This window comes from Mustela nigripes, chromosome 4 (genome assembly GCF_022355385.1).
Source record: "Mustela nigripes isolate SB6536 chromosome 4, MUSNIG.SB6536, whole genome shotgun sequence".
In the NCBI taxonomy this organism is placed as follows: domain Eukaryota; kingdom Metazoa; phylum Chordata; class Mammalia; order Carnivora; family Mustelidae; genus Mustela; species Mustela nigripes.
Window position 1 is genome coordinate 161,524,877 of NC_081560.1, and position 26,950 is coordinate 161,551,826.

Sequence of the window (26,950 nt, forward strand, 5' to 3'; positions counted from 1 at the left end):
GCAGCACAGGCACACGGCAGGAGCTCAGTACCCAGCAGTTGCTATCAAGGCCACTTTCTGGGTTCTGGAGTAACCCCTCTGTCCCAGTGGAAATGGAGAACCGAGTGACCTGAAAGAGACTGAGGAGGTACGGGGGCTGACCCGGGCCCTTCACCATCCACCTCTCAAAGCACAGACATCCGGGGCGGGGCTGGACTTCCTGGGTATGGCATCACAGCCCCCGGGCTCCCCACAGATGCAAGGGGCTTTGATGAGGGTCCCAGAGATCTTCTTTCAAAACCAGGAACTTGGGACGCCTGGGTGGCTCAGTTGGTTGGACGACTGCCTTCGGCTCAGGTCATGATCCTGGATTCCTGGGATCGAGTCCCGCATCGGGCTCCCAGCTCCACGGGGAGTCTGCTTCTCCCTCTGACCTTCTCCTCGCTCATGCTCTCTCTCGCTGTCTCTCTCTCAAATAAATAAATAAAATATTTAAAAAAAAAAAAAAAAACAAAACAAAACCAGGAACTTTCTGGTGAATTCTACTGTGTTGTAAAGACTACTAATTGTGAAATAACGCTTGCCTGCGTGCTAGGAAAAGAAGATCACAATTTGTTTTAAATTCACCCAAGTCCTGCTCGTCTAAAAAATTCCTTCTGATGGAAACCCAAGGCAGCTTCTGCAACATGAACTCACTGAACTTGGAGTAATGTCTTTTCTCTCCAGCCATTCTGCCATGGCTTCTGGGGCTTGATGTTGTTGCCCATCCCCAAGAGGGCAGGGAGGGAGGAACAGTGTGGCTCCTGTTCCGCACAGGGGATCCTAGAGTACAGGACACTCAAGGCCAGCAACATCTCAGCTGGGTAACATCACAGCTGGGACCGGGCTCGGCCATCCTGTTGGCAGAGAGTGCCAGGAGCAGAGACAGGAGCCCCGAGCACATGTTAGAGGAGGGGCGGGGGGGTGGGGCAGGCCAGAGGAACAAGACCAACTCCCAACCACAGATGCAGGGAGAAGACAGGCAGCAGCCAAACACTAGAGTCAGAAGACGCCACGGCCAAGGACGTCCCGAAGCAGGAGGGCTCTGGGCATCCTGAAGTGCTGGGGAAGGTGGGACAAGATCTCAGGTGTTGCAGATCTGACCTCCCGAGGCTGGGCCCCCAGACACAGAGTCAGACAGTGCAGCTCGAGTGAACAGGAAGGCGAAGGGCTGGACTCGAGCATCCCAGCCCGCCCTCAGCTCCAGGGCCCCCGTTTTAGCTCCCAGCGAACTACAGCCCTTGCCTTCGTCACCCTCATCGTTCCCAACTGGAGTGCCAGACCCGTAGCTGTCTCAGCCCTCAGTGGCGCAGTTCTGTCCCGCACTGCCGGCCAACAGGCAGAAGTTCTGAATAAAACTCTTTTTCTCCAGGTCCTGCTGACGCCCATCCCCAACAGGACCTATCAGCTCTAGAAAGCAGAGATCACCTCCTTTCTTTTCTCACGGCCCCGCTCCCCAGAGACTGGAATGAGGCCAGCAGAGAAATCTTTGACCAGGGTTACAAATGAAAGATTGAGGATCAGACCCCAGAAGAGCCAGCACGAGGCCCTGGGGCGTGCCGACTCCCAGGCATGAACTTCTCAGAACAGCAGCTACACAGGACGGCGAAGCATGCTGGGTGCATGCAGCCCAAATAACTTACTCCGGATTTTGTTCCCTTCCCAGCCCTTCTGTATGCCCCTGCGTCTTCACTAGATGGAAGATGACAGGTGAGCCCACTGACGTGCTGTTCTGGCAAACGAAGGCCAGTGGCCACGTACCGTATGACCCTATCAGCTTCTCCCTGGGAGAGCAAGACAAGGGGCCAGCCCATTCCAGCCTCCGCCCTAGAAGGGACACCCCTCAAAGACAGCAGTGGACCTGAAGGGCCAGGGCCACAGAACAGCCACCGCTCACACCAGAGCTGCCATTCACAGAGACCCAGGCACAGCCCCCTCATCTTCCCATCACCCCACACTGGAGGCCTGTTCATATCCCCAGCTCACAGAGGACACAGGCTGGGCGGTTACACCGCTGGTCCACAGCCACGTGGCTACCAGTGGCAGCCAGGGAACTTGACTCCAAAGCCCTCTCTGGCAACCCCCACAGCCTGAGCCTTGACGTAGGATCCCCTCAGGAGGCAGGGAGTGAGAAAGCAGAGATCGTGGGGCAAACTGGAATCAGCAAGGATGAGACCCTGGGAACTGGACCAACAGTGTCGATGCCCAGGGGGTGGTAGTCTCCTGCGGGGCAACCCTGAGGTCCCAAACCCGAAACTGGAGCAGAGGTATACCCAGGAGGGGTGCCGCAGTTACCTCAGCTGAAGACCCCTTCAGCCTCTGCAGCTCTCACCAGACCCTGGGATCCAGAGCGCCTCTGCAGGGGGAGTGGGAGAGAGAGAAGCAGGCTTCCCACTGAGCAGAGAGCCTGATGCGGGGCTCAGTTCCAGGACCCTGGGATCATGACCTGAGATGAAGGCAGACGCTTCACAACTGAGCCACCCAGATGCCCCAAGGCCCCCTCTTTCTAAATAAGGGCAATGACTTGGGAATGGGTCTTCCTCTAGAGAGGTTCCCTTTAGGCAATCCTATTTCGTCCGCCCTTCAGAAAAACCCCTCATGAACTGACCCAGCAGGCCCTGGGTGGGGTTCAAGAAGAGGATGGACACTCCAGACCCCCGTGTGGGCTCCTGAATTCCTGGGCTCCCCGGGGGCACCCATGCTGGGTGGGACCCCAGGGCTTGCTAGCCTGAAGCCTCGGTGTCTGTATTCCGCATTAGTGATAAAGACTAGGGACTGACTAGTAAAACCATGCTCTGAGAAAACCCATCTCGCCCTCAGATGAAAATACAAACCAGCCATCTCTGTGGGGCTTCCGGCGGAGCACTGACTGGCAGGATGCTCGCCCTGTAGGGCTGCCAAGGCTGCGAACTGAGCAGAAAGGAATGATGCTCCCATGTTCACAGAGTCCCTAATTTCAAGACTGAGGCACATTCTTGGTGAAAAAGAGGCAACACTGTGTCCTCAGGGCATGCTGGGACATGCCTGGGGGCTGTGGCCTCTGTCACATGGGGGGGTCTGCATGTCACCCCAGGACCTCCTGGGTGTGAGCTAATGTTTACAACGGGGACAAGGGCTGGAACACACTGAACAGGGCCTAGTCCTCCATGTTAGAGCCCAAACAGGCACCTGCCCAGGCCTGTACCTCAACCACGCCCAACGCTCTCCGAGTTAAATGAGCTATGATGAGCGGCGTCCGTTCATCTGGGCCATGTGGATGCCGGCGGAGTCTCATAGGAGGAAAAGGAACCATTTTGCTGGCGAAGCTGCCGTTCCCAGAGCCAGCATTAAAAACCATCACATTTCTATTTTATTTCTTTAAAAATAATGGTTTTCTCCTCCTAAATAATAGAGGGAATTCTTTACCACACAGCTCAGTCAGGAAACATTAGTGATTAACAGAACCATTTTGGAGAGAGGGACTGTTTTCATGGCTCACTGCCATCCTGCTTGAAAGACTCCAACACGTTTACCATCCAGAATGAATTTCCAGAATTTCAGCCACCTTTGGTTGCCCAGTTTTCTTTGTTTAGGGAGAAAAAAAAAGGCAAATTACAAATAGACAACAACAACAAAACACCTTTGGAAAATTTTGCTCTGACAAATTCTAGGTATAAAATGATAATAAGGGTGCCTGGGTGGCTCAGTGGGTTAAAGCCTCTGCCTTCGGCTCAGGTCATGATCCCAGGGTTCTGGGATCGAGCCCCCGCATTGGGCTCTCTGCTCAGCAGGGAGCCTGCTTTCCCCCTTCTCTCTCTCCCTGCCTCTCTGCCTACTTGTGATCTCTGTCAAATAAATAAATAAATAAATAAATAAATTTTTTAAAAAATAAAAATCAAATGATAATAAGAGGCTGATTACTGGGTAATGGAAATGTGACTTTTCCTTCTTTTCCTACTGGGCAAGGAGCTAGGGCTTAACTATGAAGGAAAATACAAGCTCAGTGTTTCGTGGTGGTTCACCACACGCAGAATGTGGGCCAGAATCCCAGCCCCACCCTTGGCATCATCTTATTTAATTCCTGCTCAGCAATCTGAGATGTCTTTATTATGCCCTCTCCTCAGGGGAGAAAACGGAGTCCACACAAGCTGAAGCAATTTGCCCAGTTCCGTTCGGTAGCAACAGGGCTGTTGGATTCCAGAGTCCAAACTCCTAACTTCCACGTTATGTCTGACCCCCAGCTCTGGTTATTTTGGCAGCCAGAGGATATATACACATGCAAACGGAAGCCACATAGGGCTTCTCACAGGGGCCCTGGGTCACCAGTGCCCGTGCACCCCTCCATCAACAGATGGCGCTCACCAGCAAGGGCCGCACCCCTGCAGGGAACCGTGGGGGACCGAGCCATTTGCAGTCTGTGGTCAATGTTCAAAAGACCACAGCTTTCCCGTAGGGACAGCAGAGGTCTTGTGCTGTGTCCAGCTGGCTGTGAAAGATGCTATTAAAAATCATCGATAAATGAGGTCCAGCCTCTGCTTCCACAGTTTACTGTAAGTACCTATCAGCAATGATTTCTTACCCTTTGTTTCCTATCAGTGGAGCTGATGACTGTAGGAAACTGGGTTGTGTCTTCCAGATGCCTTTAGAAGAAGGGAAATGGGAAATGCCCAGGTGTAGTGACATTTCAATACAATGTGGGGAAATTCATGTCTGAACAATGGTATAACTGATGCATGTACATTTGTCCCCACGAAATATGATTTTTCACTTCTATTAGTTTTCTTTCACCTTTCTTTCTTTCTTTCTTCCTTTCTTTCTTTCTTTTCCATTTCATGAGCACTGAGAGGAAAAAAGCCAGGCTACAAACTGACCATCAAACTCTCACAGCTAAGCCCACAGGCAGTTTTGGGGCTGGTGAACTAGGGCCCTGATGTGCAAACACAGAACCAACAGTCAAGCTCCAGCCAAGCCCTAGACCATAGATAATTCACCCTGATATTCCTCGAGCCCAACAAATCACAGTGCACAGCAGATTTGTAATAAGTTCTTTGGGTGAATGAATCCATCCATCCATCCATCCATCCATCCATCCATCCATCCAGGAAAGCTAGACCCAGAATCCCCACTGCCATGCTGGGCAAAGTGACACTCAAAAGGAGGGTTGCCTCTCAGCCAGGCAGCAAGACCAAGCACTCAGGAGCCGAGAACCAGTTGTTGCTTTGCAAACATCGAGCAGGACTTGCATTAAGGATTCCTACCCACAGCCGAGCACCAAGGAGGGGAGGCTCTCAATGTGATGCCCCTTTACTAATGCCCCAGACCCGCACCTGGGGCAGATTCGCCCCCACCCCCCACCCAGGGCCCTCTCTTCTTTCTTCTACATTTCCTAAGTGTTATGAAGAGCAGAGCTGGTCACACATCCAAACAAAAAAGTTTTGCTTGCTAAAAAGTTTTGCTAAAAAGTTTGCTAAAAAGTTTTGTTTTCTAGTAAAAGAATATTAATGTGATTGAAAACTGGTTGCTGTGTGACGGACGAAGAACTAAAACCTCCACCAGCGAGCCACCATTCAGGACTCCGGGATGGCCCTGGTTGTTTGGGGGAACCTCAGGGAGACCCTAAAAGTCCAAATACCAACTGCTACATGGCTTCCTCCAAAAGCCCCCTTGAGAGCGGACGCATCCAAAAGATTCTTCTAGAAATGACGGGCAGAGTTATGGGGCTGGTGAGCTAGGGCCCTGATGTCTTGGGTCCTCCTCCACAGCAGAGGTCGGCCAAAGACAAGGGCCTGTGGCGCCCCCTGGCCAGCTGGGGACTCCTGGGGATCTGCCTGGGGGACCCACAAGTGGGTGCCCTGGGGTGGCACCAATACGGGGCGGAGCCTCGGCTGGGTACATCGCCCTCTACCACGCATGGAGAGGTGGCCGTCGGACCTCTCTTCTTTGCACTCCTTTCTGGCCCTCAGCCTGGGGCCTGGGCTTCCGCAGGGAACACTCTTCTGTTCCTGTCCATCCTTTCCCAAGGCCCCCTTGGGCCATGAAACCCCAGCTCGCTGGGCCCCTCCCAGCCATCCCTCACTATGGCCTCCTCCCTGGGAGCAGGAACATCTCTGGCGTAGGCACTGGGGAGGGGAAAGAGTGGCCCCTGTCCCCCTGCCAAGGGGGATGTCACGCCACCAGAATTTATGGGCCAGCTCTCCTTGTACCAGCTTTTCCCAGGTTCCTCCCCAGCCATTACTACCCCATTAGTTGCCCCGAGTTTTCCCCTAACTGTCACCAGCCCACACTGCCTCTTTGTTAGCCCGAGGCGCTCAGGCCGGCCCCTCCCCAGCCCGGGGCTGAGCATCGGGAACTGTTTCCTCCCTCGCTCCCCTCCCCTCCCCCGCCACCCCTGCCCCAGGGCCTTGAGTAAAACAAACCCACCAAAGGGCATTCTGGCTCTGTTTGCACAGCACAAGCCCCCCACCCCACCCCCTGCCCCCAGTTGCCTGGCGCCCCTCATCCTCCATGAACACACTTCCCCTCCTTATTGGTATTCAGTCAATACTGTCCTTTTCTGACCCTTCCCTGCTTGGCCCCTGAGATCTGCTGACAGAAGGGCCTTTGTTGAAGGAGCAGAGGGTGCAAACACCAGGGCTCTGGAGATAGCACACCGACTTCAAAGGGGGGAATGAGTCACTGCTCATCTGCCTGGGCAGAGGGGACCAGGAGTGCGGCTCCTCTGAGCACCACCAGGACCAGACTCTTCCTGAGGGCAACCTTTCTGTGACTTCTCACAGGGCAATACCGTTTCCAAAGCGGTAAAGGTATTGTGCCAGGACTGACTACAACATATGGGCCAGCTAGAACCCGAGGTCTGGTAAATATTCTGTTACGGAATTCGCTGGAAACCCTTTGCTGCGAAGGATGGCCTCCAGCACCGAGGCTCAGGCTAGGAGACTCCCAGGCCTCCGCCGCTGGCCAGTTTCGTGTCTGCGAGCAGATCACCTGTCCAAGCACCCCTTGGAGCCAGCCACTCCCCCGCTCACTGGCCACCCCCGTGAAGCTGGTTCGAGGGCCCTAGATCCACAAGCCGCCACGACTGCAAAACCCAGGCTCACGGCATCTTGGGCACATGGTCCTAGCAGAGGCCAATTCCAATCTCCCTCAAACTCTTCCAGGGATGAGGCAGAAAGCAGAGTCGCCCAGCCATCTGCAGCCAGCTCTTGACAAGCCTGCCTCGCCCAGAACAAAATCCACTTGCCCGCCTTCCACCCACTGGACCCACTTCTGCTTCTGCAACCAGTCAGCTCCCTTGTTCTCAGGACAGCCCAGATAGACTAGAAAATTGCTCTGAGTTCCTCTACATTTGTTTTCTTCACACCAAATAGCCTCAGGCTGCTTGACTACATCTCCCGTGAAATGTTTTCCAGAGGCTCCCAGTGTTAGCCAACCTTGTCCAGAACACATGTGGTGTTCTCCCTGCAGAGAGATTCCAGATTCCAGTACGGGTCCCATTCTCCACATGTGCGCATCAGCACAGACTAGAACAGGTCTATCCCCTCCCCCAGAGAGGACACCTTGCCTCCATTAATTCAGCCTGTGACCACATTCCCTCGTAAGGCCACCTTCCCACACTCAGCTCATCCTCATCTTAAAGTCACAGGCCCCTTTCCTAACAAGTGCTCCCAAACCAGGTCTCCCCCTTTTAGCACTTTCAAAGTTGTCTTCATATTTCTCAGTATTTAATTGCACCTCATTGATTCCAGGCCCGTTCATAGAGTTCTTTTTTCAGTCTTCTGTCGCCTTGGCTACAACGCTTGTCCCTTTGCTGTTTTGTGCCACCAGCACATCTGCTGAACATCCCTTCTGTGTGCTCACTCAGTCCATTAATAAACATGACAAACAGCAGTGTGCAGAGATGCTGATGATTTGTCCAAGGTGTCACAGCCAGAGGGGGACAGACCCAGATCTAGAACACAAGCGTCCTGGCTCTCAATCCAATGCTCGTTTCTGTCACACTCTGCCAAGAAGTCCCCAGGCCCCCTCAGACTACTCTCTCTCCAGCCCTCTGGTACCCCCACCTCCTTACTGGTCTATGCCAAGAAACCCTGATTACAGACAGGAAGGTCTGGTAAGGGCTGGCTTCCTGAGAGGAAGACGGGGAAATTACGCCCCCCTAAAGGATCCTACTTTGTTAAATTATGTCTGCTTCCAGCATCTAAGGTCCTAAACTTCTCAAGGGAGCTGCTGAGTAGCCCACCCAACAGACCAGTTCAAACAGGACCAGGAAGACGAGGAGGTCCTAGGAAAGAAAAATGGGTTAGAACGAGGAGGCCAACAAAGATTCTGAGAATCACCCTGAACTTTAGAAAGATTCTATATAACAGACTGTCACTTAAAGATAGCTTCAGCCTTAGAGCCTCTCATGTAAGTCTTGCACGGTCCCTTGAAGATAATGAAGATAAACCTACATCCCTGCTCTGAGTAGAACTCTAGAGAGCAACACCAAGGTCACTGGGTGAACATGCCAGGAAAACAGGTCAAGGTTAGTGTGAGAATTCTGAATCATCAGAGCTACTCGCCACAAGACCCACTGTCTTGTGAGCGCCCCATCACTGAAGTGTTTAAGTGGAGGCTGGAGCAAATGATTTTTGTCCTGTTTGAATCCAGAGACCTAAGTTTCTGTAGCCTCTTTTCTGTTGTGACAGGTCCCTTGTGCTTCCAAGTAAAAAGCCATCACTGGACCCCAAGTGATTTTGAAAAAGAACAAAGTTGAAGGACTCTTACTTCCTGATTTCAAAGCATATTATAAAGCCATAGTGATCGGGGCGCCTGGGTGGCTCAGTGGGTTAAGCCGCTGCCTTTGGCTCAGGTCATGATCTCAGGGTCCTGGGATCCAGCCCCACATCGGGCTCTCTGCTTGGCAGGGTGTCTGCTTAACCCTCTCTCTCTGTCTGCCTCTCTGCCTACTTGTGATCTCTGTCTGTCAAATAAATAAATAAAATCTTTAAAAAAAAAAAAAAAGCCATGGTGATCAAATGGTGTGGTATTAGCATAAAGACAGACAGATAGACCAAAGGAATAGAATGGAGAGCCCAGAAATACACCCTCACTTGTATGGTCAAATGATCTTCAACAAGGGTGCCAAGACCATCCAATGGTCAAAGGACAGTCTCTTCATCAAATCGTACTCAGAAAACTGGATGGCCACACACAAAAGAATGAAGTCAGGCCCTTATCTTTCACCATATATAAAAATTAACTCAAAATGGATCAAAGACTGGGGTGGTTGGGTGGCTCAGATGGTTAAGGATCTGCCTTCTGCTCAGATCATGGTCCTGGGGTCCTGGGATCAAGTCCTACATCAGGCTCTCTGCTCAGCGGGGAGTGTGCTTCTCCCCCTTTCTCTGCCCTTACCCTGCTTGTGCTCTCTCTCCCTCACTCTCTCTCAAATAAATAAAGTATTTTTTTTTAAATGGATTGAAGACTTAAATGTAAGACCTAAAACTCCTAGGGCGGGGAAAAAAAAAAAAAACAGGAAAAATGCTTCACAAAATTGTACGTGGCAATTTCTTCAACAGAACACCAAAAGCACAGACAAGAAAAACAAAAACAGAAATGTGGGACTACATCAAAAATTTCTGTGCCTGTAGGACACAATCAACTGAGCAAAAAGAAAATGTATGGAATGGGAAAAAACATTTGCAATCCATACATCTGACGAAAGGTTAAATACCCAAAACATACAAAGACATTTCTCCAACAATGATATACATGTGGCCAGCAAGCATACGGAAAGATACTCGACATCATTAATCATCAGGGGAATGCAAATCAAACCCACAATGATCTATTGTCTCACACCCACTAGAATGGCAACTATCAAAAACCCCCCAAAAAACAAAAAAAAACAAACAAACCAGAAAATAACAAGTGTTGGCAAACTGGTGAAATCTCTATAGAAAACAGCATCTGCCCCTCAAAAAATTGACAACAGAACTACCAGAGGATCCAGCAATCCCACTCCTGGAATATACTCGAAAGAATGGAAAGTGGGATCTTGAGATATCTGTGCACCCGTGTTCACCGCAGCTCTATTCACAATGGCTAAGGCTGGAAACAACTAAAATGTCCATCAACACACGAGTGGATACACGAGACAGAACACCTTTCAGCCCGAAAAATCAGAAATCCTGTCGCACATGGGAGCATGGATGAGCCCTGAGGACATGAAGCTGAGCGAAATGAGCCAGTCACAGAAAGATGGACATCGCACGAGTCCGTGCCCGCGAGACCCCCAGAGTGGTCACATCCATAGACAGAAAGCAGAATGGTGCTTGCGGGGGCCTGGGGGGAGGGGCATGGAGGACTTGGCTAATGGGTACAGACCCGCAGGATTCAAAAGTTCCAGAGCTCCCCATCGTAACAGTATAAAAACAATGACCACTGCGGAGCTGTACACGTAAACATGGTAAAGTTGGCAAAACTTATATGATGTGATTTTAGTCACAGTTTTTTGGTGGGTTTTTTGTTTTTTGTTTTAAGCCACATTGACAAAAGACGGGACAGACTAGAACTGGGAAGGGCAGATGAGAGCCTGAATTTAATGAAGCAGAACCGAGCTACAGATACGTCAGTGAAAGCTGAGGAGACTTCTGGAATATCCGGCCCTTCATTCGCATGTGACAACCTCTACGGCCCCTGTGGACTTCTGGGGCCAAGATGGCTTCACATCCCAAAGTAACAAAGCCACGTGTGTGTTCTTGGGCAAACAGCTGATGCTAAGAGGCTCAACGTTAGGGAAGTTAAGAGCAGATGAAGCAGAGATCACCACCGGTTAAGAATTCACGAAAACGGTACTGAACAGTATCCAGCATTTCCCTCCTCAATCCTGTGCTATCACAGATTTAAACATCATGAATTATCATCCGTGTTGATAGTCATGCCAAGTTCATCTACTAAAGCGCTCTCCGTTAGCTGAGCTCCTGGGGAAGGCATTCAGAGAAAGAGGCTGTAGAAATAATTCTTCCATTGGTATGAAGTCACTCTCATTTTCAGCCTATAAAACCGAGAAAAGAAGAGGCTGCGTGAGTAAAACTCTCGGGCAACAGGCTAAGCTGCCTGCCAGACCCAGAGGGAGTTTCGACAAGATGCAGAGGGAGGTGGGAAGCTCTGGCCACATGGAGAGCACAGGTGCTGGAACGGAAACAGGCCCTGCTCTGAGCCAAGGAGACAAGCAAGAAGGCAATCAGGACACTCGCACCGAGCCTAGCCGGGAACCTCCCGCTGAGGCCATGAGGAAAGGGGAGCCAGAGAAGCCCACTTGCCTGAAGCAACCCAAGAAGACTTCTAGAACAGCAGATCGTTCTCTACATCCAAGTAAGATGGTTGGAGGGGTCATGCATACCCACCACCTCCATTGCTTGCAGGATGACGGTGTGGGTGATGATGGCATTCACAGCACTTGAACTGGGTGGTCTGTACAAAACACCCCTAATTCTCACAATATCCCCCTCCCCGTTTTACAGATGATGCAATAGAGGCAGAGAGGTTAAGTAACTCACCCAGAGTCCCACAGCTAATCGGAACCAAATGATCATCAGAGGGAAAGAGAGGGCTCAATGTTGATGAACCTAACCATGACCTGGAAGGGCCAGGAAGACTGCCCAGAGGTGCACTTCTCTGGAGAGCTTCTGGAACTACGATGGTACGTGCCCATGATCCCATAATCCCAGGCAGGGAGGAGCTATGCCACACTTCTGGTCACTGAGAGATACTGTCCTCCAAAGGGAAGCCTCAGCGCAGTATTCTGAATAATGTCACCCGAAGCTGTTCTTGTCCTTACCCCTAAGGCCCCCGAATGTGACCTTACATGGCAAAAGGGGTTTTGTAGACATGGCATTGTTACAAATCTTGAGACGGGGAGGTTATCCTGGCTTATCCAGGTGGACCCCATGTAATCACAAGGGCCTTACAAGGGAAAGAAGGTTCAAGAGAGACAGGGAGACATGGCAGCTGAAGTCGTTGGAGAGAATGATGCAGCCACTGGCCAAAGAACGTGCCTGACCTCTAGAAGCTGGAAAAGAAAAGGAAGAGATTCACCCCCAGCCTCTGGAAGAAACACAACTCTGCCCACACCTTGACTTTAGCCTCACATCGAGACCTGTTTCAGATTCCCGACCTCCAGAGCTGTGTAATAACACATCTGTGTTGTTCAAAGCCACTGAGTGTGTGACAGTTTGTCCCAGCAGCATAGGAAACAAATCCAGACAGGAGAGCAGAGCTGCCTGTGGCTGTGCCTGTGTCCCCTCACACGTCCCTGCTGGGGGAGGACAAATCCCCAAAACAAGTCAAAGTCCTTAAAGGCAAAAGTGGTTGCAGCTTCATTAAACCCATGAGGCAGTACGGTGAGAGGGGACCCGTGCTCTTTATCAGCTCAGGGAGCCAGCAACCTTTAGCCAATCTCCAGTTGCCTCCTTAAGGGGTGGAAAAAATATGCCATATACCAACTCCAAGAGGTTTGCTAAGAAGTTTTTTGGCAAAGTGTTAAGTGGTCTAAGAATATACAGTGTCCATTTCATGATGCCCACTTTTCATAAAAGACCAGCGTTTCCTTTCAGGTTAGTGCACACCTTTCCTGGCTCTCATCAGGACCAATTCTGACCCTCCTCCTTCCCCGGCCAGAGTCCACTCTCTCACCCAGGGTCTACACCGGGGTCTGCTCATGCCGGCTCACTTCTCAGTGCCTGCAACTGGCCAGGTAGAGGCCTGCATCTCTTCAGCAAAGCTCTGGAACCCACAGAATTATGGGGAACAGAGCCAGAGATTTGGGAAAGATTGGGGATGGGTTTATCAGCTCCCGGCCTCTCCTTTACTGACCACGCACCACTCACCCCACTCCCCACCAAGAGCAAGAGACCCAGAGCTGTCCTGGGACAAAGACTGAAACTCTGCCAAGAAGCTTCGTATCAATACTAGGGCCAAAGCCACACTGACCACGGAGAAGAACAACCAGGGGCTCCTTGCCCTTCAGCATGGGGTGGGGGGGCGTGGGGCGTAGGAATAGGTCCAAACGTATAAGCCAATGGTTCCCAGCCATTTGCCAAAAGAATGCCTTTTGCTACTTCTACTTCACACCCCCCCAAACATTTGAAATGTCTGGGCCATTAAAATATCTTTAAAAAATAATAGTAATAAAATATCTTTAATAATAATATCTCTTTCCATATTTTTTAAAGATTTTATTTATTATTTGACAGACAGATAGATCACAAGCAGGCAGAGAGGCAGGCAGAGGGAGAGAGGAGGAAGCAGGCTTCCCACTGAGCAGAGAGCCCGATGTGGGGCTTGATCCCAGGACCCTGAGATCATGACCTGAGCCGAAGGCAGAGGGTTTAACCCACTGAGCCACCCAGGCACCCCTATCTTGCCATATTTTTATTATTACTCAAGAGCCAATTAATCAACTGCCAGTTGGATCTTCTTTTTAGCAAAAGATGGCCAGTGTTACTCCAAACTGATATATGATTCCAACCAAAAATCAAAGAAAATATAATTGAGTTAGCTCATTTGGCCTGACTGCACACAGGGCAAAGAGCTTGAGGAACCCCAGGGTTTCTTCTCTGAGCTTCTCAAGCCCTGTGGGCAGCTGGCTAGAATCCCAAGTAGTAAACAGAACCACAGAAGCCACAGAGTTCCATGGAGGGGAGGGTCTCGGCAGCTCATGCAAGGGTCGGTCTGGCCCAACCCAACAAAAAATGGAGTCAGTCAAGCCCTGCCAGGCATCACCTGGGGACAGTTTCTTGCTGACTCGCGTCCATCTCCACCTCCACCTTGGTTCCCTCCGCCCTCGAGTTCTCATGGCCTCTCAGAAACAGGGGCTCCCTTTAACTACTCCATTTCAAACAGAGGGATACGCCTGCCTGCTTCTCCAGAGACTCCATCCAGCCTACCCTCAGTAGAATTCACTTCTCCTACAAACCATCACTAGGCCCTTGAACAACTGGCTTCATATTTCTGGGCCACAGGTCAAGGTCAACCACTGGTTAAGTAGAACAGAGATCGGCCAGCAAGGACTGAGTCTATCAAATCCATGAAGCTGACACACGACACACAAGTGTGAAACCACGGGTCCTGGGATCAGAGAAGGGAGCATGGAAGTTCTGGGCCCCCTATAAAGAGCAGAAGCCTTTGGGACAATGTCTGCCACCAGAAAGACACGGCTTGCCGGCCCTGCTAAAGCCACATGTGCTGGGGTAGCGAGGACGGGCAGGCCTTCATCCCCGAGAACAGCAGGCTGGGTGAGTAAGCCACCCACAGCGGGCAAATGTCGTCTGCTTCCACATGCGTGATCAACTCAGAAGACGCACATGCATGGAGACGGAAAGTAAAAGAGAGGTGACGAGGGCTGGCGGAGGTCCAGGAAAGGGGAGTTACTGTTCAGCGGGCTGGGGATGACGAGGAAGCAGGGGGCACAGACAGCACCGACTCCCAACACAGGAGCATATCGTTAACGTCACTGAACCGCGCACTTAGACACGGTTAAAATGGCAAGTATTAGTTTATGTTTATTTTAACACACACACACAAGTTATAAAGGAACAAAATAGAAAGCTCTGAAGAGCCAAGAATCAGTTCTGCCTGGGGAGGGGGGACGAGAGGAGCTGTGACCGGGAGGTGGCATTTCAGGCAAGCCAAGGAAGGGATGGAGGCCCATCTGTGCCTCGCGTCTCAGGAACAGAGATTGGGAGGGGAGAGGGGAGGCCTTCATTGAGACAATGGGGTGTTGAGGAAAGATCATATTTACTCTCTACTCAGTTGCTCTGCTCATAAGAACCCTCTGTGGCCCCTTCTATCACCCTTTCCAGACTCTTCACTCTAGGAAACAGAGATCATCTACACTGCCTTCTGCTGAGATCCACACAACACTCTAGATTGTGGTGTCCCTGCTCAGAGGCCAACTCCATCCTCTCCACCCACCCGTGTCTCCCACAGCCTTCAACACCAGAGTCAAAACTTTTTTTTTTTTAAGATTTTATCTGATTTTATCTGAGAGAGAGAGAGCACGAGCAGGGGGAGAAGCAGAGAGAGAAGCAGACTCCCCGCTGAGCAGGAAGCCCCACAGGGGACTGGATCCCGGCCAGGACCTTGAGATCATGACCTGAACTCAAGTCAGACACTTAAATGACTGAGCCACCCGGGCGCCCAACTCAGAACTTCTTGCCTCCCCAGAAGACTCCTGAGCAATCTCTTTCCTCTTCCTATTTCTCTGTTTCCTATCACGAAAGGCAGGATAGCATCGAGGGTTAAAGTATGGCCCACATTCAAAGCCTGGATCCGCCAACAATAGCTACACAATCTATTACTTCACCTCTCTGTACCTCAGTTCTCCCCACTGTAAAACAGGATAATAGTTGCATAGGACTTTGACAATTAAAATGAGAAAATTCACAAAAAGTGTTCGGTGCACAAAAGCTTAACAAATGGCAACTACTGTTATTGTAACAGTTATATATTGCTTTGATATTAAACTAATTTTAAAGAATATTTGAATGAGGGGCGCCTGGGTGGCTCAGTGGGTTAAAGCCTCTGCCTTCGGCTCAGGTCATGATCCCAGAGTCCTGGGATCGAGCCCTGCGTCGGACTCTCTGCTCAGCGGGGAGCCTACTTCCTCCTCTCTCTGCCTGCCTCCCTGCCTATTTGTGATCTCTCTCTGTCAAATAAATAAATAAAATCTTTAAAAAAATATTTGAATGATAGCTCAAGTATTTTTAAATATCTTATTTAATTTAAAAAACATATCTTTCTTTATTGGAATGGCAAAATTATTTATATAATTTCTGAAATGGCTTAAAAACAGTCCTCACTCTCCTAAAAGTTATTCACAATAGCCCCGTCCTGTGTGCACTCTTCTCTGTTCAGAATCTTCTTGATGCTTATGGATTCAGTTCGTTCCATGATGATTTTTGTAAATGCTGTAAGAGAGGACCTTTCATTCCTTTGAGCCCCCGGAAAATGTCCCCAGCAGAGCACTCTGTCTTCACGGGCCATTCTCCTGGGGTCTGACCCATCGGTGGCTCTTCCCTCCAGCCCTCCTCTAGGCCCTGGCTGTGTGTGTTTGTGAAGGCCTGTGTGGTTCTGAAGCTGCGGGGTCAGAGCCAGCGGCCAGCTCTGCGTTTAGGACATTAAACCATGCTGGGCGCATCAGCCCTCTCTGGCACTCAGAACGTCAGTCTCGGGCTGGCTGCCCTCTTCTGCAGAGGCTCCCGGCCAGCCCAGTGGGACGCTTGCCTTTTTCACTTGAGTCTTGACAGCAGGCACAGATTTAATGATTGGAAAGCACTTTGAGAATTCAGAGTGCTCCATAATTGCTAACTCATAATCCCCAAATTGTTCTCCGTGTGGCTGCGGGAGGCAAAGTGTCTGCCCTCGGGAGGGCCTTTGTTAGAATGCCCCTGCCCCCAGCAGAACCCAGCCGGGCAGGGGCAAAAGGGGGCTCTGACCGTAGAGGAGTGTCTACCTAAGGCTTTTCAAAGTGTGCCGAGAGCAAGGCTGCTCTAAGTGTGAACCAGATAAAGAGGGGCTTGATAAGAATGCAGATTCTTGGGCCCTTCCAAAGCAACTAACTCAGGGTCTCTGAAGATAACCTGTATTTTAATAAACTCCCCTAGACAACTCTCATTCGCACTAATTAGAGCACTAACGGGGAGAGGTAGGGGCACGGGTTTGGGGTCAGAAGGACCTAGGTTTGAGCTGGTCTTGCCCCTCACTGTCAGAGCTCCACAGGCTCGTAAGATCTTGTTTGGGCAACAACACGCCCCCCCACCCCCACCCCCATACGTGTGCTTCATAAGGCACACAGCAGGTTAGAGAGGCTGAACAGTTCCTCTACAAAGAGCCCTATTTGACCCAGAACTTCCCAAACTGTCTAACCAAGGAAGTTTCTATCCATCGCTAATGCCAGAATCACCTCACAGACTTACTATCTCATGAGACAAAGCTCGTGAAGGTCCTTCCTGGGGACCGTGAAGCCTAGGGAGTAAGGGACAGCACCTTACGGCAGGGGTTCTGGCAGGAAGGAGGCCCCGGCCCGTGAGGGACAGCCCCTGGAGCCCTCCTTATCCCGCAACTAGGGTCCTGGGCAGCATGGCTTGCTCAGTTTTCCACAGACCTGCCGCCTGGAGTGGACATGTCACAACAGCGAGGTCACCTTCCTGCTTCGGGTAATTTCCCTCAGAGGCAAGACAGATCCATTTTTAACAGCTCTTCATTTCAGCAGAGAATGCCCTCCCGCCTCCGATGGGGGCTGGGGACCAGGACTGGAAGGGAGTCTTTGTTCTTCTGACCAGTGCTGACAGTTTAATTAAACCCAGCTCCAGACGGGGTCGGAGGGGTCAGGCATTCTTCAACAGGACTCCTGCAGGAAATCACCTCCACGCCTCTCCAGACACCAGGGCCCTGTTAATGAGCTATCCTGCTCCTCCTTACAGCAGGGATATAAATAAGGGGAAAGAAGCGCCCTGGGCTGCCCTCAATCACCCACCCCCACCCCTTCCAGGTCCAGCAGAGACACAAAAGGTTGATCTTGTCCGGACGCATATTGGTTTCAAGGCTAAAAAGAAACCCCGAGGAACTGGGCTGCCGAAAGTGGCTTCTGGACGAGGAAGGGAAGGCAAGGCACGGCACAGACCTCGCCCCACATCCAGAAGGACAGAGGCACAGAGTCTGACCCTCACTGTTCTCCATCCCAAACGCGCGTGGAGACTGGTTTTTGCTGATATAAGAGGAGCCATGAGGTTCAAGCGTGCCTGAGCCCTGTACGCATCCACAAAACATCTCCATTTTCTCCTGTGATCGACTGTCAGGGAATGAAGCATGCCCCAAACCCAGGCCACCTGCCCCCAGAGTGGAGCCGCCCCCGCAGGGGACAGCGATCTAGCCAGGGGAGAGTCCGCCCCACCCACTGCGTCCTGCTGCTGGTCAGACACAAGCCGATCTCGATCTTGCTCTAAGAAAGCGCTGATGATAACCCTCCCCTCCTGGAGAGACAGCGCCTGCCCTCTGCCCTACACAGCCCCCTCCGTGTGTTCTCAGCACCTAGAACAGCGCCTGGCCCACAGGAGGGCCTGAGTAACCATTAAATGAATGGGTGGGCGGGGGCAGGGGATGCGTAGGATTATAGGTAGATTGATTGGTACATGGGTCCGTAGAAGTTGAATGGGTGGAGCGCTGGCTGGGGATGGTGATGGTTGTGGGTAAGCGAGTGGGAGAATCGATGGGAAAGCAGATGGAGTAGGGGGGTGGGAGTGTGTTCGATGGAAGAATGGGTGGAAGGAGGGATGGTAGAGGGAATAGAGATAGATGGGCAGATGGATGGATTGACTGGTGTATTGTAGATAGGTAAGTAGGAGTGCAGATGAGCGGGGGGTGGGTATGTGACAGATTGATGGAGTTGGAGGGTAGGTAGGTGGGTGGGTAGGTGAGTCGGTAGATGAGAACAGGAAGTGGATGTGTGGTAAGGAGATGGTGGATGGAAAAGGGAGGTGGATGACCAGTAGGGAAGGATGAGCTTTAGCATCCGAGAGACCAGGGTTTGAAATTGACTCAGCACCCTGGGCATGTCTCCAACCCTCTGAGCTCACATGTCTGCATCTGTCAAATGAGGGAAATGCTGACCACAGAGATATTCTGATGACGAAATCAGATCATGTTTGAAGATTGTCCCCCTCCCCCCCCACCCCCACCCCCGCCATGAGCCTGGAACAGAATGACCTTCCATTTGTCCTAACAGTTACTGTAACAACTGTTGTTCCTGAGACCTTTCATGACGGTCCTGGGAGACCCAGGCAGCAAGAAGATGTCACAGGATAGGCATACTTCTGCAGGGGCTTCGACTCCCTCTACCCGCAGACAAGGGGTAGGTGGGTGCTCTCTTCTAAAGAGGTCAGGGAGTGAGGGTGCTGAGTGGGAACTCAGGGCCCACCCTTAAGGGGGGGCCTCCCCAAGAAAGCAAAGAGCACACAAGTGACTCCAGGGCCCTAAAAACATTTCAGGGCAACATCACCGACCAGCTCCATGCGTGCCCAGGAAAGTACCCGAGAGTACAAAAGACATATTCCCTTTGGCAGTTCCTGGGCCTGAGTGACGCCGGTCCCAGGTCACCCCCCCCCCACCAGCCCCGTGGCTGCAGGAAAGCACACCACTCCCCCTCCACAACCCCTAGGTGTGTCTCTGCAGGTGTGCCTCATGAAACACAGCCTCTTGTGGAGAAAAACAAACAAACAAACAAACAAACATTTAAACCTGTTGGGAGAGATCCCTGCCATGGGACGAGATGGTTCTACACAAAAACAGACAGATGGACAAACGCTCAAGTGCGAGGTCAACTTGAAGACCATGATGCCACCGCCAAACCAGTCCTCACGTGGATTCATCCCACATTCCCTGAGCATCTATCACTGGCCACAAAGTTTACACCTGCCACAAGAGTAGGTTACATCTTTCTCCAATCCCCGCAACAGCCTGCAAGGTAGCCAGAATTCTCTTTATCTGACAAAAGAGCAAAGCAGGTTTCCCCGGGGTTGGAGGAAGCCCTCCAACATCACATGGCCAGCACTCATTTTAACTCCAACCACAGAGGCTTTCCAGCACTTGTAAAAGCTGGGAGGTCTCCTACCATAAAAGTCACACATGCTTCTTACAGAACATGTGGGAAAACCAGAAAAGAAATAAGTCACCCAGAGACAACCCCTGTTGGCATTTTAGGGTCTTTTTCCATGCCTTCTTTACAGTGATTTATTTAGTGATTTTATCATCAGTACAGTTTTGCATCCTGGTTTTTGGTAATGCAAACATTTGTCTACAATACTCTACACCCTCCATAAAGACCACATTTGATGGTGATATAAATATTTCCTCAAGCAGCTATATCATAATTTACTGAACTGTTGCCCCAACACTGAACATACATTTCAATATTCAGTATTCTATATTTCAATAAAGGAATATTCTACATTTCAGGGCACCTGGCTCAGTTGGTTATGTGTCTGCCTTCAGCTCAGGTCTTGAACTCAGGGTGCTGGGATTGAACCCTACATCAGCCTCCCTAAGCAAAGAGCCTGCTTTCTCCCTCTCCCTCTCCTCCATGCTCATACTATCTCCCTCTCTGTCTAATAAATAAATAAAATCTTAAAAAAAAAAAAAAGAAATATCCTACATTTCAAAATTCTAAATCATGCTGCAATGAACATGTTTGTGCTCATGTTTTATTATTTCCTTAGGCTAGATCCCTAAATGTGAGATTTCAGGAAAGATCCTGAAGGTCTGGTTTCTAATTCCAGCCCCATCACCAAACCACTCTGTGGTCCAAGGCAAGTCACATCTCTGGGCCTCAGGTCCCACATATGGAACACAATGGACAGACCAACCCAACAAAGGGGAAATATTCCTGAAGAGTAGCCAGTACCAGGATTTTAGCCCCTGACAGCCACACACACAAAGTCAACCCAAATATGGACTGTGCCGTCTGACCCACTCTGTGAGCACCTCACCTACACATTTGGTCTCTCTCAAACCTGCTTCATGCTGACTTAGCATAATGGCCTCTGCTAAAAGCCCATGATTTGCTCCAGGTGGGAAGGATTAGCAACGGATCCCTCAAAGCAGAGGGGAGGTCAACAGAACCACCAGGCCCTGCCTCCTAAGGGAATGTGGCCCCCCTCCAGTTCCTAAAGGAGTGGGCTCCCCAGTAAGACAGCACCAGGCGATCCCACAAACCCCCAACCCACCTCCCTGGCCCAGGAATGACCTGATGACCAAAGGTGAGCCAATCAGATTCTTTTCCCAGAAATCTGGAGTTGGGACCTGAGACACGGGGATTAACTCCAAGGCCACAGGAAGTACGAGGGGAGTCAGCACTGGGGCTAAGCAAAGTCATGGCGGAACTGAGATGCTGCCCATAAGCCCAGGACACTGGTCTGCAGGGAGAAGCAGGAAAAGAATGAGATATTCAGAAAGAACTAGAAACACCCTTCACTTCTCCGTCTGGTCCCAGCAATACTTCACTTCCTGACCTGGGAACGTGTAAGTCTGCTGGTTGTGCCCTTGCAACTCCCCACCACCCTTCCCATCACCAGCCTGTGGGGGTTTCTGTTTCCAGAGCCCAGAGTGTCCAAGCGTTCCTCGGCCAGACCAAGCAGACTGCGACAGTTACCAGAGACGTTTGCAATGCCGGATGCTCAAGTCAATAGACTGAGGGTGCAGTTGTGACAAAGAATATCAGCAAATAAATCTTTGAGCACCCGGTGCTCCTGCATCCTTCCTCAGCACAACAACAAAGGTAAAAAACCCAGGAACAAACAACCAGATCAATAAAAGGGTCTGTTTAACCATTTCCCCCAGGACGTGCACTTTTGAGATGGCCTGACTTGGAGTGGCGTCCGGTGGCACTAAAACAGGTTGGGCCCAGCCCTAAACTCAAGTCCCAGCCTGACCTGAGCAGGGGCACTGCACAGGAGTCCTCCCCAAAGTCCTGCGGGCTGCCACACTTGTCCCTGCAGCCGAGCTCCAGAAATATTAACAGGAGAGCTAAAGAAAATAGTTTCCCTCCACCAGGTCTGGCTATGCTCCTGGATAAGAAACATCTCCTGCCAAGAGTTAGGGACCCATTGCCTAAAAAGAAAAAGCAGTAGGACTGGGGAAATGTTCTGCTCTAGAGCCTGGAAATACTCCCCAAAGAACCACCAAGCCTTCTCTCAAGCGTGCCCTTCTGGAAGTCCCTCTGTTGACTGCTGACTGGCCTCCTCCCCAAGAGAGGCAGCCCCAGGTCACAGGTGTGAGAACATCTGGTGTTTCTGGAGGCCACTGCCTCCCCTGGTTCCCAGCGCCATAGGGTGCCAAGAGCAGGAGTGAGGCAGACTCCTGTCCTCGCCAGTGGCTTTTCCACTCCTTGAATGGAGTTCCTGGTGTCATGCTTTACACATAAAATCCAGTCATTTAAATTTGTTAAAGCACAGAAGTACTTTTCTCCAGTAAAATACGAAACCATGAAGAGCACTGAGCGGGGAGTCCAAAAGGGACTTGAATTCTGAGCCTGAGAAGGTCACTTCACCTCTCCAACTTCAAGACAAAACTTGAAGGCGGGTCCAAGGACACAGGGGCTGCCTGGGGACCACTAGGCTCATCAAGAGCTCTGGAAATCGTGACACATGTGCAAAGAACTGGCTGTGCTGAATCCAGATTCCAGGAACCCACAATCATGTTATCAGCACTCGGGCAGTACTGGGGTACCGCCTCCCTCCCAGCCCCACAGCCTCAGGCCTGTCAAAGTCACTTGCTGCCCCTTTCTCCACCTTTATGCTGCCCTACAAGCTTTTCCAGGCAAGACCAGCAGGCTCACTACCATGCACACAGTGCTCGGCTGGCCACGCTGAAGGTCCCAACCAGTGGTCTTTCAGGTTGTAAATGGCAACAACTAAAAGGACTCAAAAACCTCCCAAGTCAAAATTCATAATCCAGACAGCCCTTCAAAAATCTAACAAGAGGGGCCCCTGGGTAGCGCAGTCGGTTAAGTGTCTGACTCCTGGTCTCAGCTCAGGTCATGATCACAGGGTTGTGGGACTGGGCTCTGAGCTCGGTATGGAATCTTCTTGGGATTCTCTCTCCCTCTCCCTAAGCCCCTTCCACCCCCCCACACACTCGCTCTCTCTCTGGCATAAATAATAAATAAATGGGTTGGGTTTTTTTTTTTTTAACTCTAACAAGAGTACACAGTTGTTCTACATGCTTACAGAAAGCAAAGCTAAGAAAAACGTAAATTGTTGGGAAACAGATTTAGGGCTCAAACTTAATATTTCTAATATGCAGATCTGTCCATTAATGTAACTGACTATCTGGAGAGGGAGTGAACTCTCCATCATTAGAGGTAGCCAAGCAAAGAATGAAGGACCCTATGCTAAGGAACAGCAAAGGAGATTCTTAGGGAATCTCTAAAGTCCTGCCCAAAGCAAGACGCCCAAAATGGAATAAATGGTAGAACAATCACAGCCACATTTAACAAACCATAGAGCAGCAGAATTAGACACTACCCTTGAAGCTTGAAAGAAGTACATTTACAGCAAATAAAAGTATGACCTTATGCCATGGTTGATAAGCTTCCCGATCTCGTGACTCCAATCTGATAATAGAAAGAGGTCTAAGAAGGGCTTCATTGAATGAATCAATATTCAACCCAAGGCAGAACACCAAAGGCTGAGACAGATGTGCGGGCTGGAAAGCCTCTGGCATCATGGCTGACAAGAACCCCCTCCCAAGAACATTCTCACACCCACACTGTCAAAGGCAGCACAGAGAACTGAATGAGCCTTGGATCCCAGCGGGCATGACCACTGAGAAACACCCCGCGAAGCACCTTCCTACAGGAAGGCCTGGCCAGACACGGCCCTTCCCACGGGATGAGGGACAAGACCACAGCCAGAGCATCAGTCGCCGCATCACTCACAGCCTCGACAGAGCCTGGTTATTCTGGAACAGCAGTTCTGGTAACATGTGCAGCTGGTTCCGGTTCAGTCGTCTAAAAGAGAGAAGAAAGGAAGGGTTGGAAGGTGCCTTGCAGTCCAGGAAACACAAAAACTTTTCAGAAAGCCCTGGGTTCAGAGTGGGAGGGCATGGGGTCCAAATCCGAAGAGGGTCGCTGTGTTGTTACCCCCAGGAAAATGAGCTTCCCTGGGCCTCGGTTTCTATGAGTGGGAGTTCGGCATCGACACTTGGGGAGGATGGGCACTGAGCACCCGGGGAAGCTCCCCGCCAAGGACCCGATGTGTGGTGGGCAGTAGACCCCTCCCGGGATTTCTGCCCAAGCTCCTCTCCTTATCACGTTACATGCGCGACACCTGTTGTAATTCATAAGGCACTGACTGAAATACTATGCTGGCTTTGTGAGCTGGAACACCGGACTCCACTTGAAACGGGAGCAGGGGTGGGACTAGCCCCACGGTTCTGATTCTTCCTTGCTTTCACCCACATTTAACTCAGGGGCAACTTAACTTTCTTTTATTATTTGCTTTAGGTCTTTTTCTCAAAATGAAAAGAGCGCTATTGATTTTTTTTATTATTTATGAAAATGCATGCTTAATTCTTTACAAACGTCAAATAATAGAAGAAAACAGATTCGGCCACCTGCATTTTCCTCACCCAACCATCTGCGGATGTCTCTCCACATCAGACAATAGAACAACCCCTTTAATTTTAATGACTGGTATGTCCATCGTTTCTAATTGCTAGACTGGGGGACGGAACAACTACTCAGTTTTATACACACAGGCAGGAGTGGGAAGCCTGGTTCTGCAATGTGACCTGGACGGGAAGATACAATGTGGAAAGAACCCAGTCTCGTCCTAGGAAAGCAGCCACACCTAACCACACGTCAGCAGCTCGTTCTTGGACACCGTAAAACGGAACTCCCGCCCACCGGGGGTGGGACCCCTGCAAGTATGGAAGCTTGGTGCTCACGCTGTGGTCCACGGGCATCTGCATGGGCTTTGCCTGGGAGTTGCTAAGAGCGGCGATATCGCAGCCTCTCCCCTAGACCAGTGGAGTCAGACTCCATTTCAGCAGGATCCCCAAGCGATCCAGGCACTCCTGAGGGCTGGAGAAGCTCTGGTGTAAAACCCAACCTTGGGGTGCCTGGGTGGCTCAGTGGGTTAAAGCCTCTGCCTTTGGCCCAGGTCATGATCCCAGGGTCCTGGGATCGAGCCCCACATCGGGCTCTCAGCTCAGCAGGGAGCTGCTTCCTCCTCTCTCTCTCTGCCTGCCTCTCTGCCTACTTGTGATCTCTGTCTGTCAAATAAATAAATAAAATCTTTTTAAAAATTAAAAAAATAAAACCCAGCCTCGGCCCTACAGACTACAGCACAGTTCAGATCTCGCACAACTGTGTCCTTTAACACCACTGGACGAGGATAAACCAACTCGGCAAAAGCTTTCTTGTGCTGGGAGGGAGGAAGAAACATAATTGTTTGTGGCCAATAGTAACTGGCCTGTGGTTATCTCCTAGGAGGTCACCCTTCATCTGATATGTGAGAAAAGCATCGTTTTCCAGCATGGTGCAGACAAGGAGACCAGCTGGAAGAAGTTTACTCAAAGGGTCAGGCTCCTAGGGAAACACATCACTGCCTTGGGGGAAAAAAAAAAAAAAAGACCACCAGTAGAATCCTTAAAGCACAGGAGTGGACATCAGATTACCCCAAGTTCCTTAACCTTGTCCAGTAAATTAATTCTGTATTTACACTGCCTGGGAATCATGGGTTTTTGTTTTGTTTTGTTTTCCCCCAAGACTTTCTCATTTTTCCAGCTTCAATTTCTGCAAACACTGGAGAGGGGAAAAAAATTCAAGAGCCAGTATAAAGTAGAAAATCAAAGAACACCAAAGGAGGGCCCGAGCATTGTGAAGGAGGGGCAGGTAGCTAAGAACAGACGGCAGTAGTGGTGACCGGTCCTTAGCCCTCCGCATGTGCCAGGCACAGAGACGAGTGCTGTAGGGGCGCTACCTCTCCATCGGAGGGAAAGCAGAACGCACAGGTGGGTGTCTTTCTCTCGAGCATGACAACAAGGGCTCACATTCACACACCTACACCTACATTCACATTCACAACCTGCAGGAAATTTTTACCTCTACCGTCTTGCCATATGGCTTGGCTCTTAATAGGTGCTCAGGATGTTAACCGAGTCCACTGAGCTGTCTCTGTGATCACTGAGGAAGCCAGGATGCCCAGAGGTGAGTGACTCACCCTCGTCACGGCCACGTACGAGAGCCTGGTTCTGAAGAGCGCTTTTCCCCCACAATTCACAGCAGCCCCCCACGGCCAGCGCAGGGCGGCTGAGAGTGCCATTCCCGCTCCGTGCCCATGGCACGCCCACCCCCACGGCCAGCACGACTGCACACTTCCACCTCTGTCCTCGGGGCTACAGGAACTGCTTACAAGAACCAGAATGTCTGTTCCCAAACCTACCTACACCAGAGGCGCTTATAATTTTACAAGGTAATTAACTGTGACAGAGGAGAACAGAATACTCATGTGAAAAGAGTCATCTCTAGCAAAACCAAATTGGAGGCTTTCGAGAATGTCAATAAACCAAAAGCTGTTTGTTGAAGGGCTGTTGAATTAAGTAAAACACTGGGCCAAGGACAGGAGGGTCACCAAAAAAATCGGGGGCACCTGGGCAGCTCAGTCGGTTAAGCATCTGCCTTCGGCTCAGGTCATGATCTGTGGGTCCTGGGTTTGAGCCCTGGATCGGGCTCCCTGCTCAGAGTGGAGTCTGCTTCTCCCTCTCCCCTGCTTGTGCTATCTCTCTCTCAAATAAATAAATAGAATCTTAAAAAATTTTTAAAAAAAGGAATTCGGAATTCTTTTTTTTTTTTTAAGATTTTATTTATTTATTTGACAGACAGAGATCACAAGTAGGCAGAGAGGCAGGCAGAGAGAGGAGGAAGCAGGCTCCCCGCTGAGCAGAGAGCCCTATGCGGGGCTCGATCCCAGGACCCTGGGATCATGACCTGGGCCAAAGGCAGAGGCTTTAACCCACTGAGCCACCCAGGTGCCCCGGAATTCGGAATTCTTAATCCAGATTGCTTCTAAGGGCATTTTAAACATCTCCCTCTACATGGGGTGCCGGGGTGGCTCAGTGGGTTAAAGCCTCTGCCTTCGGCTCGGGTCATAGGATCAAGCCCCACATCGGGCTCTCTGCTCAGCGGGGAGCCTGCTTCCCCCTCTCTCTCTACCTCCCTCTCTGCCGACTTGTGATCTCTCTCTGTCAAATAAATTAAAAAATTTTTTTAAATCTTTAAAAAAATAAACATGTCCCTCTACCTTAAAGAAACCAAAAATCATAAGCAAATCACTTGTGTGTAGTGTAGGTGACAGAAGCAATACAGAACTCCAGTCTCATACTGAGAAGAAAAGCCTGGGGGGGGGGGGGG

At 50.6% G+C, this 26,950-nt stretch overlaps 1 protein-coding gene across 1 annotated transcript in view; it reads right to left on the reverse strand.

Moving 5' to 3' along the window:
* SLIT1 (slit guidance ligand 1) overlaps nucleotides 1–26,950 on the reverse strand; it is a 164,365-nt gene that overhangs the window by 111,192 nt on the left and 26,223 nt on the right. The window contains exon 4 of the mRNA XM_059398257.1: nucleotides 23,474–23,545. Coding sequence (XP_059254240.1) covers nucleotides 23,474–23,545 — 72 coding nt within the window. The remainder of the gene's footprint in view (nucleotides 1–23,473; nucleotides 23,546–26,950) is intronic.